The 17,781-nt window shown below is 35.9% G+C and overlaps 1 protein-coding gene across 1 annotated transcript; it reads right to left on the bottom strand.

The window, feature by feature from the left end:
- Positions 1-1,206: 1,206 nt before the first annotated feature.
- Positions 1,207-4,160, bottom strand: LOC140229868 (uncharacterized). The gene is made up of 4 exons (XM_072310079.1): positions 4,088-4,160; positions 3,223-3,342; positions 2,186-2,395; positions 1,207-1,589 (listed from the first exon to the last, which is right to left on the bottom strand). Exons 1-4 carry the CDS (start codon positions 4,158-4,160, stop codon positions 1,207-1,209), a joined length of 786 nt encoding a protein of 261 aa, XP_072166180.1.
- Positions 4,161-17,781: the final 13,621 nt, after the last annotated feature.

The following is a 17,781-nucleotide window of genomic DNA, read 5'->3' as shown; positions in this document are numbered from 1 at the left end:
ATCGTGCATTATGTATTTGTAATTACAATAAGTATTTTTGAAGATATTTTAGAGTGGCCCACAATCTACAGCCAATGCTTTTTAGAGGACTTCTCAGTTCTTTTTTTTTTGTTACCCTTGAAACAAAAGTTTGTGATTCCAGTATGTGTGCATATCTTTAGCAGTTTGATGATTACCACTTATTGCCATATTTTGTAATGTATAAATGCTTGTTATTGAATTTTTGATTTGCTTTCTGTTATGTTTTGCTGAAAGAAAAAAAAATGAGATTGAAATAAATGAAATGAGATGAAGCTATTGTTGATTGTAAACTGCAAACTACTGCGCACTTACGATTTATCGGAAAATTGATTGGCATAGGGTAAACACAGATCGACCTGCAAATTGCATTAGAACCAGCATATTTGAAAGAGATCTGTATAAATCTATGCAAGACCCACAGTCCATGATATTTGTTTCATCTTCATTTTTCCAAGCATTCTCTCGTATAATCTCTCCCTCGATAGCTTATTGTCTTTCTCAAAGCGGACTTTCAGCATGAATTGTAGTTGTTTTCTTTTCATTCGTTTTTAGTTTTCAGCCTACTTTTAAATCTGTTTACATTTTTGGGCCTAATAAATACAATATATGCTTGTGATTTAGCCCCCTCAACATCATACACATACTTTTGTTTTATGGATATTTCGTACACTATTGTTGCTAACGTATACTGTTGTTACAACATGGTTTCGATTATCTTTGACATTGTAGCAATCATTGGAAATTACTTATGTCTGTCACTTCGCCCTCTTTAGTCTCAGGAGAGCGGCGTGATTCTGTTTCTTCTTGCACTCCAGAGAGTATAATTGTTATATTCGTTATACACTAGTTTGTATGGAACATGATCACTTTCTCTTCAAATTATGAGTAACTAATTAGAAATCAATAATAAGAAAAGAAGAACAGATTTATCTGAATAACCAAAGGAATGCATTGTGATAAAGGAATTGAAAAATCTCGTCAATATTCAAGTTCCTGAACAAGGTTCAAAGTTCACTACTCATGCCTGTTTTAAACTAGTAAATGTCGATTTTAAATGTTTACACTTCTGAACGTAGACAGGTCTACCATTTATATCCAGGTACTGACAATCATTCTCGTTGGAAAGTAAAATAATACAACATGAACGACATAGTGGAGGTCTAATCAAGTAAAAACAAAAAATGATTAAATACCAATACTGATTCTTTTCGGTTGATTGATCGGCGATTTCGTCGACGCGACTGCGACTGCCGAGATAGGGATTGGAGTCGGAATGGATACAGATATCCGCTTCACTTCGGAGTGGGTGGACTTTATTTCAGCCACGCAGGCAAATGTTCCAGTTAAATCTGGTGTTAGCGTTACCGTGGCATAGATGTTCTGTGTTCCATTATTGTTGCTTACAGTCACAAGATTTTGCTTTTGATTCACTCCATTGTGAAGCCAGTATAAGTTGATCAGCTCCTGCTGCACGTTAACGGCCTGACATTGCAGTGTTGTACCTTTTCCGTTGTAACTAATGGAACAGTCTGAACTCGAACATTCATCGACCGTGAGGAAATCCGGGTCTGGAATGAAATCCAAAACAAACACACTTTGGTACCATCAGCTAGCCCTAAGAACATGCAAGTAGCATACTGTAAACACTCACGTCATCAATAATATTATGCCAGCGTTACAAGAATTACCTACTAGTATATGTTCGTCATAAGAGATATGTAATAAACTTTCAACGGTATTTCTTGTTAAGTCTCTCAGCACCATTATCCTTCATATTTTTCGTTCGGAAAATGTTTGTACTATAGTTAAGAAAGTCAATTACTTCCACTGACACAAATCATATCAAACTCATGAAGGTAAGGTCTAATTGTTGCAACTTTAGAAATGACGATTATTTTGAATTCGAATCGTCATTTCCACTACTCCGGAAATTAGAATAGTATTCAAGCTGCTTGATAGCTAGATGCGATCGACCGAGAGATATAGCCTTGCAAACGAATTATTTTGTATATAAATCTTTTCAGGAATACCCTAATGGTTGCCACCTTCATCTTTACAGCCCAGACATAGATTACAAAGTAAGGATAATAGTCACTATTTGCATGTATTGATGCATTGTTGATGCATTGCATCTTTATTCAAATTTTATACAATACGAACAAACCTGTGACAGACACATCCGTATAGTTTTGAATAAGGTTGTTCCTGACATCAGCCACTCTGCAGTAATATCGCCCAGCGTTTTCGTTATTGACTGTGTGGATGATCAGCGAGTAATTTGAGTCGATCGTCATCTCTCCACTACGGTAGCGGCTACCATCGGTCACATTCCGATACAAACTAACCAAAAGGGTGACAGAATTTGGAGTAGGTTCTGGAGGCAAGGTCAGGCAAGAGACAAGAGAAAATGAAGGAAAGACGTTCATACTGCGTCATAGATGATTTCACTTCTACTTACAATTATGAGCACATTAAATGCAAAAGTAGGCACAAACAGGGAAACTGTTGTCGGAGGAAGGACAGATCTTGTTTTTCTACAGAGTCGTATTTTTAGGGAATAGCTTTTTATGATAACCGAAGAAGTATAGTCCTGTAGATTACGTGTAGTGGTGGACAATTTTATTGTCCTAATAATTGTTTTATCGGTCCTGTATTCCTCTGAAACAAATCAATGTTCGATTACATAACGAAAAACAAACAAACAGACATTGGACATCTCCTAAAGATAATTTTGTTTCCGCTCGATAATGATAATGCATAGTCGGCATGTTTTGTACTTGTGAACGGATATCTGCTTCTCTCCCGGCGTTGTTCCAAAATAATACAAGTTCATTCTTATTCTTAGAAAAGGAAAAAAATAACCTTTGATATTGCTCTTCTTTGCTGATGTATGTGTGTTCTTTCCTTACTGGCTTGCCTTTTTGTTGTTGTTGTTGTTGTTGCAATTTTGTGTGTGCGTGCGTGTGTGTGTGTGTGTGTGTTTTAACCATACAATAGACAAGCTCGAAATTAATTTTGCCTCACATTTTTACTATGATAGTCGAAGACGAAAAGCATGGTTATTTGAAAAAGCTAGGTTGTGCCTGATAGGAGAATGACATGTGTCTATTAAATTCGCTTTATGGGTGCGTCAAATCACCAAAATTATAACCAAGAGCCAAAAATAAATATATAACACTCTTTCTCTCGTACAGTGATCACCTTTCAGCCAGTACACTGCCTGTGGCACTACGGAGAACTGACACTTGAGTTTCCCTGGAAGTCCTCTTAACAAAAGTGAATGACCATCAACAACCACGACGTCATCTGGAATCTGACAATCTGTTCAACAATTGAACACAAATGACACTATAAACACATTTCAGTCCAAAGTTTATGTTGTACATTGAAACCCCCAGAGACCCCCTCCTCTCCAAGATCAATGAAATTAGTTCATTCCTGGCAACATTCATTGAGCCATTTTAAACTGTCCTAGAAACTTTCTTGAAATGACAATTTTATATTTGTATCATGTTATGTGGTTGTTTAAGACCCTTCTTTACCAAATTTCATCTAGATTTGCACAAGGTGACTTTATTTGATAAAATCAGTTATGTTTATATATTTATTTGAGTGCTTTACTATCGATTGCTTTGTATACGTAATGACAAGTAAAGAGACAGTGCGGACCTGACCTTTAACCTGATTGGCACTGAATGAAAACGATAATATTATACATCGTGGATCCTTTTCATTGTTATTGTTATACAGAAAATAAATTGACATTTACCTGTCCAGAGTTTATATCATGATTTTGAGTAGAAGAAGAAGAAAAAAAATAGACGAAGCAAAATACATTTCACACCTTTGAAACAAAAATAAACCATCCAAAAGGTTACTTTAGTGTTAATTACACCTATCAATTAAGTCTCTACTTTCATGATAACAACAAAAAAAGACAGAGAAGAAAACAAAGTAATGTGAACAAATGCATATTGCGTGTAATTATGAACTATCATATCTTCATAAATTATGTGTTTTTATCTAAGTGTCGCAATAACTACCGTGTTACCATTTTGTAACTTACCAATTTCTGTACAGATTACCATAAGGCATGCAGTGAAGATAGCAAAAGCGGTCACGGTCCTCTGGTAACACATTTTGTTAAATCTTTTTCCTTTCCATAAAATCAAAAACTCTGTGAGGAAAGAATGAATATACAAAACAGTCTTTGAGCCATGTGTATCAAGCAAAGAAATAATAGCGCACTATGATAACAAAGTGCATTATTCTAAATGTATAGGGTAAAGTAAACCATAACTATATAATTATACACAGTGATGAGGGTTTCAAGAACTTGGGACATGATGCTAATCGAAGGTCTACAGAGAGGTCAATATTCTGTTTAAACAACTTCTGGTTGCCGTTATTTATGCTTCTCCATGCTTCTTATTTATTTATTTATTTATCTCTATCTCTCTCTCTCTCTCTCTCTCTCTCACTCTATCTCTTGCTTTTCCTACACCCTTACATTCATTCATAATGTTTCATTTCATGGGGGTTTGGTACCCTTGCCACCCCCTCCCCATCACCACAAGATATATGTACCCAAGTTAAAGTGGTACTGGTAACTCCGGAGTTTGTAGCAGCGTCATTTTATACTGAATTAATTATAACAAATAATAAAGGTATATAAGCCTTACATTGGAAGTTAAGGTGATCAGCACCTTGCGCACCACGAATATATTACCAGTGTAACAGCGATATTTTGTTCATAAATTTGCTCCTCTGCATCCATATTACAACAAGAAATTTGCACTGGCCAGGCAATAAGTCGTATGAAAAAGATATTTACATAAGCATGAATGATGAATGATTGTTTAATTGTCGTTAAAACTTCGTGTGATTTTTATAATCAATTGATGGCATATTGCAAAGTCACCATGAACTTCATTTAAGTGAATACGTGATGCTTTTATTACTGTTTTGAAAAAAAAAAATGTTCAATATAGCTACAGTATTCTAGTCCCCCTGAGATAAATAAACATTAAATGTAGTAGTCAAACACCAAATGATATCACGAAGTAGGACAATTCTGACCTTGAAGAAGTCCGTCTTTCAATGTGGTAAATAGTTAATGTTTGGATTATTTTTCAAATATTTTCTTTTCTGGTAAAAATTCCCATGGGAGAAATTATCGAATAATAAAATTGAGATATTAAAAAAATATGGCGTTTTCAACAGTTTGAATCGTGAGTCCATTTGAATCAATTTTACATATTTTATCATCTTCTTTGCTTTTCAATATATTTCATTAGCTCACAAGTCTCGTCTTGTATAGTTGCTCTGTTTCACAAAGAATTTGTAAATCCTTCCAAACCTTTTGGGAGAGGATTTTTGTTACAAGCTAAAGGCTCAAAGGGGAAGACATCTAGCAGCAATACTGATACCTCCAGGTTTAAGGTGTTTGTATTCATTTATTTTCTAATCATTTATTTCAGTCAACCACATAACAGCACTTATTGTAAAGAAAGGCTTGCAAGACCGTGTTGTAGGTGATCAATATGAAATAAAGAATCAATTAGGTACAGATAGTAAACAGCCACGTGCCATTATACGCCTGAGACTGCATGTGCCCTGCACTCAGTTGTTCTTGTTGGTTGTTATAAATGATTGACTAGTCCTTGCCCTTACACACAAAAAAAGAAAAAGAAAAGGATATTATACCATTGGCATTACCGTTCATTTATTTCCTATGGTAGACACAATTCATAGAACCTTTCAGAATTTGCCATGTATCCCTACCACTCATTTATCATTCAGACTTCTTTTACCATGAAATATTCAAAATTGCCATTCAAACCAATTTAAAAAAAATGGAACATCCAAGTCAGCATAACACTGACCATAATTCACAAAATACCATTCAGTCTACCACTGGTTTACCTTTCAGCATACCAGTCAAATAACCAGTATTGGTCTACCCTTCATTATACCACATACTGCATTAGCTTATCATTCAACATACCATTAGTTTACCCTTTAACACACCACCCCAATTACCATTGGTCTACCCTTCATTATACCACTGATGCAAGAACGATTCAGCATACCATTCAGCATACCATTGGTATACCATTCTCTATACCATTGAAGCAGACGTCCCACTTACCATCAAACATATTATTCGGCATGCCATCGGTTTATCCTTTGGCACACCACTCCAATTACCATCGTACCCTTCACTACACCACTGAATCTAACCATTCACCACAGCATCGGTTTACCCTTCAGCTTATTATTCAAATTACCATTCGTCTTCTCTTCATTATAGCATTATAATTACCATTGATCTACCGTACCAATAGAGCTTACCGTTCACGAGGCGCACAAAGACCTACGTGCGAGCTCCCTGTCGATGGCGTGACCTTATAGCTGATCCGTAGAAATTTCCACAAAATGGCTGCCATTAGATTTTGCTTTAACAAGAATGCCTGTACATTTTCAAAGGGAAGTTGAACCTTTACACACGCGATTTAAACATGATGTTATGATAGCCATCAAAACCTGACATTTAATGCTGAATAATCTCAAACCGGCGGTCAATCACATCAAACATGCACAAGTATACACAGAATGTCCATAAAACGGGGATTCCCCGCGAACATTATACTCTGGGTAAGTCCTACAGGATTTCGTGCGAGCAAACGTCACGAGGGCATGAAGATAGGTCGTATATGATGTAGGCCCTATGTTGCAGTGTAAGCGCACGTACAAAGTAGATTTAATCAAGAACGATCGGCTGGACTTTGGGGTCGACAAAGGAAATAAACCAGTGCACACTCCCTATCATGAAAAACTCTGCTTTTGTGTCTAAATCACTACCTACTCCAATTTTTATGTGCTCTCTCACTGTGCTTAATATTTTCTGTAGGCCTTAGATGCCATCTTATTCAATATTTTGTCAGTTTTTAAATGTATAGTGCTTGGGGCTGCATTTTATTCTTTTATTTGACTGGCCTATTTTGACATTTTTTTTTTTTCATGAATGGAGGACAAGGAGAAGGACAAGTTCTCCTTCACATAGAGATGTGGATTGAGAGAATACTGCAATATTCAAGTGATATTAGTAGAATATATCAGTGGAAGTTTGCGTGACATCTACCCTCAGCGACTATCGCGTGACGGAGTTCATACCAGGCTGTTTGGGGGGGGGGGGGGTCCACTGCAATCCGTTCAAAAGTCCCCGGTTGCATGACGAAGACTAATACTGGTTGTGATATCATATGTGTACAAAGATATCAAGAAAATGAAATGAAAATTCAATATATTTTCCTTTATATAGCATAATATGACGGCACATTACTTGCCTCTTTCAGAAAGCAGGGAGAATAATATTATGTCAGTGAAAAGTTTAGAGAATGCATTTTTTTCCCAAAAATTGTTATTTTTTATTTCTGTTTATGTTTTTCTTATGTCGTTCTGCGCATGTGACATCATCACCTGTGTATTTCTCATTCAACAGTCCACCAGTACTGCCCAGAAACTGTAAAAAAGTCATAACTTCTTGAATGGAATGTCCGATCTCTACCCCCCCCCCCCCCCCCAAAAAAAAAGTATAGACCTACATGAATCGCCAAACTTTTGATAAAAGATTACATGGTATAATCGACGGACTCTAATAGACACCTACAACATGTGTCTTATATAATGTAGGGTGCCTACACAATTAATCAGCAACACAAGTATGACAATTGAATCTCTAGACAGTGGAACAATGAGGTCAACCCTACAAAAACAGAAAAACAATAGGTCTGCATTTATTTAATTTGTTTTAATGATCCGAAACTTAAGAACAATTTAGAATTGCTCTTTCAGTAAATATGAAAAGCTTAAGATTGACTAGGTTGACCGGTTTCACCTATTTGAGTCACGGCGACTCTAATGTGGGTTTTGTGATACTCGAGTACACGGTCAAAACGACAATCGTATAGGCCCCTACATACAATTTAGGGGCTTCCCAAAATCATATGGCTAGATTTTATAACAGTAAAAGGGTAGTTTTCTGGTGTTGAGATCCACACACAGTTCTCGATGGGAAAACCTTTTTTGTGAAGATTAATTATTGTGTCCAGCCTCTCGTCACGTCGAAATAGTTTATAACATTAAGGTTTGGGTTGCATCTTCAAGTCTTCTATTGCCTTTTTGTAGTTCAAGTTCTGCTTTGTGATGTTCTCACAGGAATGCCCAAGCCGTCCGTCCTCTCTGTTGAGGCCAATGCTATGTCTAGTGTATTATAACTTATATAGATATTCAAATGGAATCAAAGAGGGCGCTTCATCAGCTTTTTATTTTTTTTTTCCTGCTGGCAAGTAATCGAATAAAATAAAGGGGTTTACTTCTTTCCAAGCTAGCTGTTTATCGCAATTTATCGGAGTTATCTCATAGTGACATTTGACAGCTATTATAGCGCGAGGCTGTTAGTGTAGACTTACATGTCCACGTATAGGATTCGGGGATCTATATGATTTTAACCAAAGAGGACCTCATCACGGAGCGACAGAAAATAGTCAGCACATGTGGGAGAATATCAAGCAGAAGCGCTTGACAAATAAAAGAAAGCATGGACACAAGATGCCCGAGTCTTCTTAAAGGGACACAGTCCTCACGAAATTTAAAAAAATATGTTGTTGTCGGTACCTCCAATGAACTACTTTCACCAAAAACAAACTTTAAAATCACCAAATAAGCTCGTACATTTTGTTTGAAAAAGTGTGACTCTGCATGGTGAATATGCTAATGAGCAAGTCTTGGCGGAGAGTCATACGTCGTCGATGCACAACTCTTCCCAGCCGTGTTCTGCTCGTTATCCGTACGCTCCCTAGTTTACCCGGATGCATGAAGACGTCGGTGGCTACTCCGACTCGTATTTGACATTGTTTCTACGTTGTGTGTGTGTGTGTGTGTGTTTGTGTGTGTGTGTATGTATTGTGTATTATATTCGCACGTGTGGACGGTACAACTAGATGATAGATCTACGGTAGATACGCGTACGCACCCCGTACGCGGTTTGCCCTTCGCACTTTTCCAGTCTCAAGCGCAGCTGCAGCCCTACCTGTCGCCGCTCATGCATGTTCTATAGTACGTACAGAGTGTACATATTTGTAGGTAGAAACGATTCCACACAGACCTGCTAGTACACTAAGGGGCGACCGCATTCAGCGTCGTCTGGTCAGGCTATCTTACAGCAGTAGTTTTGCTCGAATCGTGCAGAAAATTTCCCAGGAAAATCTTTTTTTCCGTCCCAGACCAACAAAGGTATCGTGAAAGGTGAGCTGTATGGCTGGGAAATATCGGTACAACGATGCCGAACATAAGAAACTTAGGGCCTACAAAATCTCGAAATCGTGTTGTGACCTACCTGTGCGTGGACAATTTGTGAAGCGATGTTTCTACGTGGACCGGCAGGCTGTGGCCCTCGGTTATAAACCGAGAAAACTCCTGAAACCAGATGCAATCCTTACCATTTGCTCACATGAGTTATAAAACAGAAACACCTCGAGCATCGACTTCGAAGAGAACCGAGGGAAAAAAGCGTAGAGAGGTAAGGAAAGTGGCTAGCTATGTTTAATTTACCGCGGGCCTGCAGCCGGGGTTGGACTGCAGTACAGTGCCACTGAGCTAGCTGCTGCCAGTGCCGACTGGACATGCACGGCAAAGTGGAGCGAAATCATATCCCTACGACCCCCTGTGTTTACCCTTCCCGGCTCACGTCATATTTTTTTTTTTTCGAGGAAAGGCGATTATTTGACTACTTACAGAAATATTGAGATACAAACAATGTTTTCTTTGAAGAATTCGACTCTCTCATGCACAGGTTATCTTCGGTTTGAATGCCAAAATCGACTGGACGGAGTCGAGTGTATACTGTGTATGTGTATACATTGGTATGGTAAGGATTTGCGCGCGAGAGTGGTTTCTACGCTATGAAGTATGCAACACGGACGGAAGCTAGAAAACGACCGTGCCTATTTGATGTCAAGTTCATGGTATATTTGGTTTAAAAATACATATAAATTTATGTTTACAATATTAATTTTTCGTAAATTATATATATCTAAGCTTGAAATATTTTGTTTGAAATTATAAAACCACAAACTTTCACATTATATGATAAAATTGCAACTAATCATTTGAACACTTAAATTGGTTTTTAGAGGCACGGCTGTCAACTTGGTGAGTAGGGCATGCACTACGTAGCATCTTTTTGCCGGCTCTTTCACGATCGCTTGCAGGAATTATTTTTCAAAAATTGCGTACGGAGACAATTTTTGATGTCCAAGCGTATAAATTGGTGAAAGTTTATATTTTTTACTCTTCTTAATTATCAGTACAGTGAAAATCTCAGGACTGCTTCCCTTTAAGGTAGACTTGCTAAGGAGGTAAACGCTGTATTTTTAGTAGAAATGTCCTACTTGGCACAGATGTTCCCTAAGGCAATTAAAAATTTTTCATCTAAAGAGACACTCTGTATCTATGCAAATAAGCCTTAATTTGCATAGTTTATGCAGAAATACATTATGAAAATTATTAGAAAATATATGTGCATCCAGCAGAAATACCTAATTTGGTAGAAGTATTCTATAGAGTAAGTGGAAACAATTCCTGCAAAATTGATTTCATACCTATGTAAATAAACATAAAATTGGCATTATTACGCAAGTTGTTGTGCCAAAATCTACATTTTTGAAAGAATTTCTAATCTATTAAGCACTGGATTTGTAGTAGAAAGTTTGAACCTGGGATGGATGTTCCTTGGGTCAAAAGCAAATGATTCATCTAAAGAGACAAAATGTCTCGATGCAAACAACCTGTTATTTGCGTAATATGCATATCAATACCTACATATAGATAATCAGAACAAACAAAAAGCCATTATGTGACAATGTTCTAAATCGCTTTAAACTTAATATCCAAAAAGCTAGTAGAATAAGACGATATCCTCACAAAACTTTTCCGTTGCTTAGATTGTTTCCATGTTATTTAGTTGACCTAGGCATTTTATGCATAAATTATGTAAATAAGTATACAAGACGTGAATTTTCGAAACATATCGATCTTTGAAATAATTTTTGCTATCAATTTTCTCTCATTGCATAAATGCTTTGCAGGGTTGGAAAATAGGAATCGATAGTGACACTCTTTAAATATGATTGTGCAAATATAACAGTAGGGCCAACATATGCAAATCGGAACAACATTGCTCACAAAAGGATTGTTTTTCCCTTGCAAATAGTACACAACTGAGGTCATGGTTAGAAAATCATTATGAAAAACACTACCATAGTGAAAGTGTGAATTCTGATTTTCATTGTATTTTGTTGGCAACCAGGCGAATGAGAGGCTTTTTACATCAAACTGATTATAAACTTATGCAAATTATGTGGATGCAACCTGGGTATCGGCACACATTAAGAACTTACAAGCTTGAGTTAGAAACCTAGTCTGTTTCTGAAAAGAAGAATTTCTCTCAGTCAACTATACTAAGAAATTTATACACGATTACATTTTGATCAGGCAATAATATGCAAAAATTGTCATGTGAACATTATAGGAGATGTTATACTTTAAGTCAAATAATCGTAGTCGCTGACTTAAAATCAGTCAATTTTAACCATAAATTAAAGCAGAAATAATATGTTCATAGCCATAAAAGAGTATTTAGATTTCCTTTACAAGTACTAGGATGTGATTTTTCAACAGATTGTCACATGCTACTGTTTACGAGGATCGTAAATGTCATATTCTCCCTGGTTGTGATTGTTTTCCCGTGGGATAATGTAACTCCCTGGCGGTCCAAAGAACGTTATATTCCACCACATATCAGCTTATACCTGTATAGATGATCATGGCCTACCTTATCCTGAAGCTTTAAAAAAAATTATGTTAACTGGTTTTGTGTACAGATGTCAGAAGTTAAAATAAAATAAAAAATACACAGGTAAAAATGTAAAAGGTAAGAATGTCAGAGGTTCTACATGTGTGCATAAAAATCAACTTTCATGCGACCCATACATTAAATGCAATGACGTTGATGATTATACCATGTCACTGAATTGCATGTCTTTTCCTACTCACCAAGAGGAAACAAAAATATTGAGAGGGGAGGGCTTAACATTTTTTTCGATAATCAACAAGGGTATTACTGTCAGGTAGAACATGCACAAATATGGAATACTTTTCATGATACCTTGATTCATATTCAAGATATGGAAGAAAAAGTGAACTACAGCACTTTCATTTCCCAGAGAATATCCATTAGGTAATACATGTATATATTAAGTTTCAAGAAAAATCCTACAAGCATTGCAAAAATATGAGGGAAATAGCGAAATTTTGAGGGCCCAATTGACCTTGATCTTTGACTCCTGAACTTTGACCCCTAAATTCCCTGGAAAATCCCTGCCAGAACCAAGTTCCTTAAGACACCTTGAACCATTTGCGAGATAGAGAAAAAAGAATGAACAATTTTAACATTTTCACCTGACCTTTGACCCCTTGATCTGAAACTCTCTGGATAATCTTATTTTGGTAGTACATCGTATTCAATCACTAAGTTTGAAGAAAATACCTTCAGACGTTGCATAGTTATGGGAGGAAATAATGCTATTTTAGTATTGACCTTGAACTTTTTGACCTTTGACCACTTTCCGATTTTACTTGCAAACATGCTTAATTAATTGCCCCGTCATACGTTATCCTTGGACCAGGTTTCGTGAAATTTGCTCAATCCAGTCTTGAGTTATCGCGTAAACTTATACCATTTCTTAAGCCGACCTTGACCACTGACTTCTGGTACATTCGGGTATTTGTATGCCGAATATGCTGATTAGGCGGTATTTGCATAGAGCAATAGTGTTTACATATTACAAACCATTTCCTTTTGACTAAAGAATATGCATACTACTTTGATAGTTTTCATCATAAAATGCACTTCTTAGACTGTAAGAAAAACTTTAAAAATAATGCTTTTGCTTTACTTTCTTCAGCAATTATGTAAATTAGCTGGTAAAGATGGTTCAATAATTCAAATTATTTTCCTCATTTTGTTTCAAAGAGTATTTCTAAAGGGTACTATCTATCTAGGATTAGATTTAAGGGGGGTTTCATTGTTTATAAATCAATTCGCATAACTCGCATAATTATGCGAATTTCATGTTTATTTACATAGGTATGAAATCAAGTTTTGCAGGAATGTTTACACATACTCTATAGAATACTTCTACCAAATTAGGTATTTCTGCTGGATGCACATATATTTTTTTATCATTATTAGATGTATTTTGCATGAATTCTGCAAATTACAGCTTATTTGCATAGATACAGATTGTCTCTTTAGATGAAAAGATTCCCATTGTACCGAGGAACACGTTTGCCAAATAGGACATTTGTACTATAAAATGCAGCGATCACCTCTTTTTTCGCCCTTAGCAAGCCTACTATATCAACTATTAGTGGATGGGAGGAAGGTGTGTATTGTCGGTGATATGCAACATGTTGATTCATTTGAAAATGTTTGACTTCCTACAGTAAATGTGATCTTTTGCCACTATTCTCCACATATGTCTATAATATTTTCAAACAGGCAAACACCAAATATCATGGCTTTGTATTAATGTAAACTCAATGTACTGTTGGTCTGTGACAGTTTTGATCGCGGTCATGATTCACTGTCGTTACTTCTATTTGATGATGCTAAGAACGGTTTTCTCTATTTAAAACAAATGAACCAGAGCTCACACATTTTAACTCAGATCGTTCATTACAGTTTTAGAATCAAATAATTATTATTGTTATATCAAAATATCATTATTATTGGAATATCAAAATGTTTGAATAATGGGTTCTCATCTCGTCTGAAGAGGAGAATCCTGAGGAATAACTTTCATCAGTTCACAGTTGAAAATATAGTCTTGTAGTCCCATAGATCTTATATTTTCAATATATGAATCATTGTTAGATGAATTGTTTGTTTGAATTTGGTTGTTTTGAATCTAGTAGTCAATGGTTATTCTGCAGACAGGAAAGACTTATACCATCAAGGGGTATATGTTTTTACACTAAACCATAAATATTTTTTTTTACATCACAGTAAACTAGATTGTGTTAAATACCAGCAGTTTTTCTGGATTGAAATAAGGGTAGAAAGTTTGACAAACACAACATGAAGGACGTAATACGGAACACGTTTACCATGTTGAAACATCTTGTGTTATTAATCTTTAATGTCTTCATAAATTTGAAAAACACATTGAAACGTGCAATTTTCGAAAACTATTGATTACATAAGGCTTATACAAGAATAACTAAGAGGAAAGGTCGTGATTATACTGTATAACGGTCTCATACCCTACATATTGACCATGGTTTATGCTGGGAACTATCTTCTCAATGCATTATGGCTAAACTACGACGCATTCCAGATATGGAAGGATTGTGTTGGATGAAGAATTCTGCACGTACATAATCATGAAATTAATCACGCTAGTAGTCTGTTTTCCAGAGAGATAATACCTTCCATTTGACTTGTTTATGCATAAAGCCTTTAATCATCTGAAATATTTGATAGTATTAAGAACTCTCCTGACATATGTACAAGATGCCAAATGCATCTTTTTTTTTTATATATATCTCAAAATCCAAACTAAGTATTGTATAATGTATATTGAAAGGTCAATACAGCACCATAGTTCAAGCAGATGTCATAATATCCCGCTTTTCGATAGATTTTTTGAAATGCAGAACAACCTGCATATCACCATCTTCAAGACGACATGTCAATTTCTTTCCACAACTGACCAATAATGATCACACTGGGCGGCGAGTTGGCTCAGTCGGTAGCATGTCTGTCTCACGATCACGAGGCCCGGGTTCGAACACGAGAGTTCAGTCTGGACCTAGCAATGTTGTGTGTAAGCATACCGTCCCCTCTAGCAAGAGTCAAAACACCCTGTCCCTCGGATAGGACATAAAATGGAGGTCCCGTGTATGAGAGAGTAACAACTCATGCACGTTAAAGATCCCGTGTCATTTATTCATCGCAAAGATCAGGGTGTTTAACCTTGTGAAGTGGTCTCACCTCACATCCAACTGGACCCTATGGAAGACCAGCTTAACGAAGCTGAATATGGGCTGTCCAGACATCTTCTCAGATTAAAAAATAAAACAAAAACATTATTCTTGGTACTCCCATATATATAAATATATATCACATATAAACTATTAAACCAGTTGAATTAATAAAATCCACTAATTTTGTTTTTTTTTTCTCTCTCTCTATTCTATGATATCTACGCAATGTCTTATTCCTACTATTATTACTATGATTGAATGTATTCTTGTGCTATTTTTATCTATGTATACTGTTCTTGATTTGTTAGCAGGGCCGTTTTGCATATCAAGTCGCTGGATCTGAAAAAGTTGTCCTGTACAAATGTGATGACATAACAACGTACTGTCTAACCTACAAGTTAAATCATAAACACATACTCATTTTCCTGTTGGTTATTTCGATTTTTTTTTTTGTATACGACTTACGCTAAACTTTTATATTCTGATCTCTATCTAAACTTGCATTCAGTTTGTAATACGTGTTGTTACTATAATTTACTGTATTTCGTGCAATTTGGCTTTTTTACATGTAAGCAGGGTCATTGTGTAAATCAGTTCCCCAATCTGACAGGGCTACTTTGTGCAAATGAAAGAGAGTTTATAATTATGGGGAAAAATGCTTGAGTGTGCACAACCCAGGTTTAAAAACTTTGCACCGCCTATATTCTGCCACGTCCCTTGAGCACCTTTTATAAATTCCATGTGATTCAGCACGAACTTCTAGGCAGAACAAAGGGAGGTTTTTGACATTGATGACTCGGTTAAAAAAATGTCTATACTTCGTAAAGGTAATTCATGTACGTTTTGAATGTTTTATCACAAAAATTGAAGCTATAGAATAATTATGGACATGTGACGCTCTGGTCATCGACGGAACCCCCCCCCCCCCAAAAAAAAAAAAAAAGAAGAAGAAAATCCACAACAACAACAACAAACAAGCAAACAAGTCATTCACCCAAATGACATAGATATATCAGGTAAACATCTACAATACGTTTATATTGCTAAACATAGTTGCTTGTTTCTGTTTTTACAAAATGGGCGAATATCAATAGCTATCGAAATATACTTTCTTTACTATAGTTCACACTTTCAAGAAGATGACATATGGAATGATATGTATAATTTTGAATTCACGGTACCACTATTTGGGTGAATGCCTATTCATCTGTATGTCCCGGCATTTGTCTCCAATATGTTAACTTCCTAATCTTAACTTCCATATTAACTTCCTGCAGTTGTTGGAATAGCAAGTTAAGATATAGTTCAATGCACATGCAGTAATTCAATTTTTGAAGAAAAGATAACCGCGATAACAAAACTTTAACAGCCTTGGGTTACACGCTTCTTTTACAGAAATACGGCAAGTGAAAGACAAGTATAAACATTGACTAAAGATTATGAAGACAGGACAAGGAGTATAGTTACACATTGTAATCCATATTTCCATAATAGCAGTGACGTTATCTACTCTGCGGACTAAGACGAGAACTGCTTTAAACGGGAATTTGGTTTATTCAGAATATCGTGTGTTCCAAACAAGGTATTTATTTTACATCAAATCTGTGTTTGTGTGTGGTTGTTAATATTTTTGTGTGTATGGTTACATCGTCACTGTACTTCATCATATAGTCATGGTTGTCATGTTTTTTGCAAACTCTCATCTGTATAATCTTAAATATGAAACACTTATAGGCCTAGTTTGCGGAAATCATGCTTCTGATGTTAGAAATCAAACTAATATCTTAATCTACAACTTGCATGGTGACAAATTAAAAAAAAATGGTGTCATGCTCAATCATGTAATTTTAAAATATTCACAAAATGTATAATGTATGTATTTATGAATACGATATTAATTCCCACAACAAACACCAAGTATGTTAACACAATATAATCATATCCCTACTAAAGGCATCACCGTTGCAAAGTAGGTGGAATTTGTTTCACTTTTGCTGTAGTGGTAGCTTCTACGAGCAGTTATAATTCTTTAAGAACTTCTTCATGATTCTGAAATTCATCAATGGGACACAATGAAATGCACTGGAAACTTTTGAATATACCGCCCAATAATTTCCAAGCAACCCTCTAATATTTCTTCGTAATTGAACTAAAGTGAACATATATTTGTTCGATCCGTACGTTAAAAAGACTAGCACTACTCTTGTGACTGGCAGTAATTAAAGCGGAAGGAGTAAATCAACTTTAAGATTGGACACCTTACAAATGACAAAATGCTTTACCTGTTGTCGGATTGCAATAATTTGTGATATTGACTCAGACTTTAGGTTTAATTCTTCTGTGTTCATGTACAGATCTAGAAACACAACAATGCAGGCACCAATGATAACTTGTTTAAGATGTCGTCAATGTTTTTGTTTTTTCACGTGCTGGTAAAGTGGCAAACATCACCATCTCCATCAGTCTTGTTAAAGTGCGAACTACAAAGCTAAATACAGAAAAGGAACCGCATTTGCTCATTCTCAAAGATGTGTAAATATATATATATATATATATATATATATATATATATATATATATAAATTTCTGGTAGATGGACTAGACAGTCTATATCCATGCACAGCGTACAAGTGGAAGTCACGTCATGAC

Source organism: Diadema setosum, chromosome 6, assembly GCF_964275005.1.
Source record: "Diadema setosum chromosome 6, eeDiaSeto1, whole genome shotgun sequence".
In the NCBI taxonomy this organism is placed as follows: Eukaryota; Metazoa; Echinodermata; class Echinoidea; order Diadematoida; family Diadematidae; genus Diadema; species Diadema setosum.
Note: the sequence above shows the minus strand (reverse complement) of the source record. Positions and strands in the feature narration are given on the sequence as shown.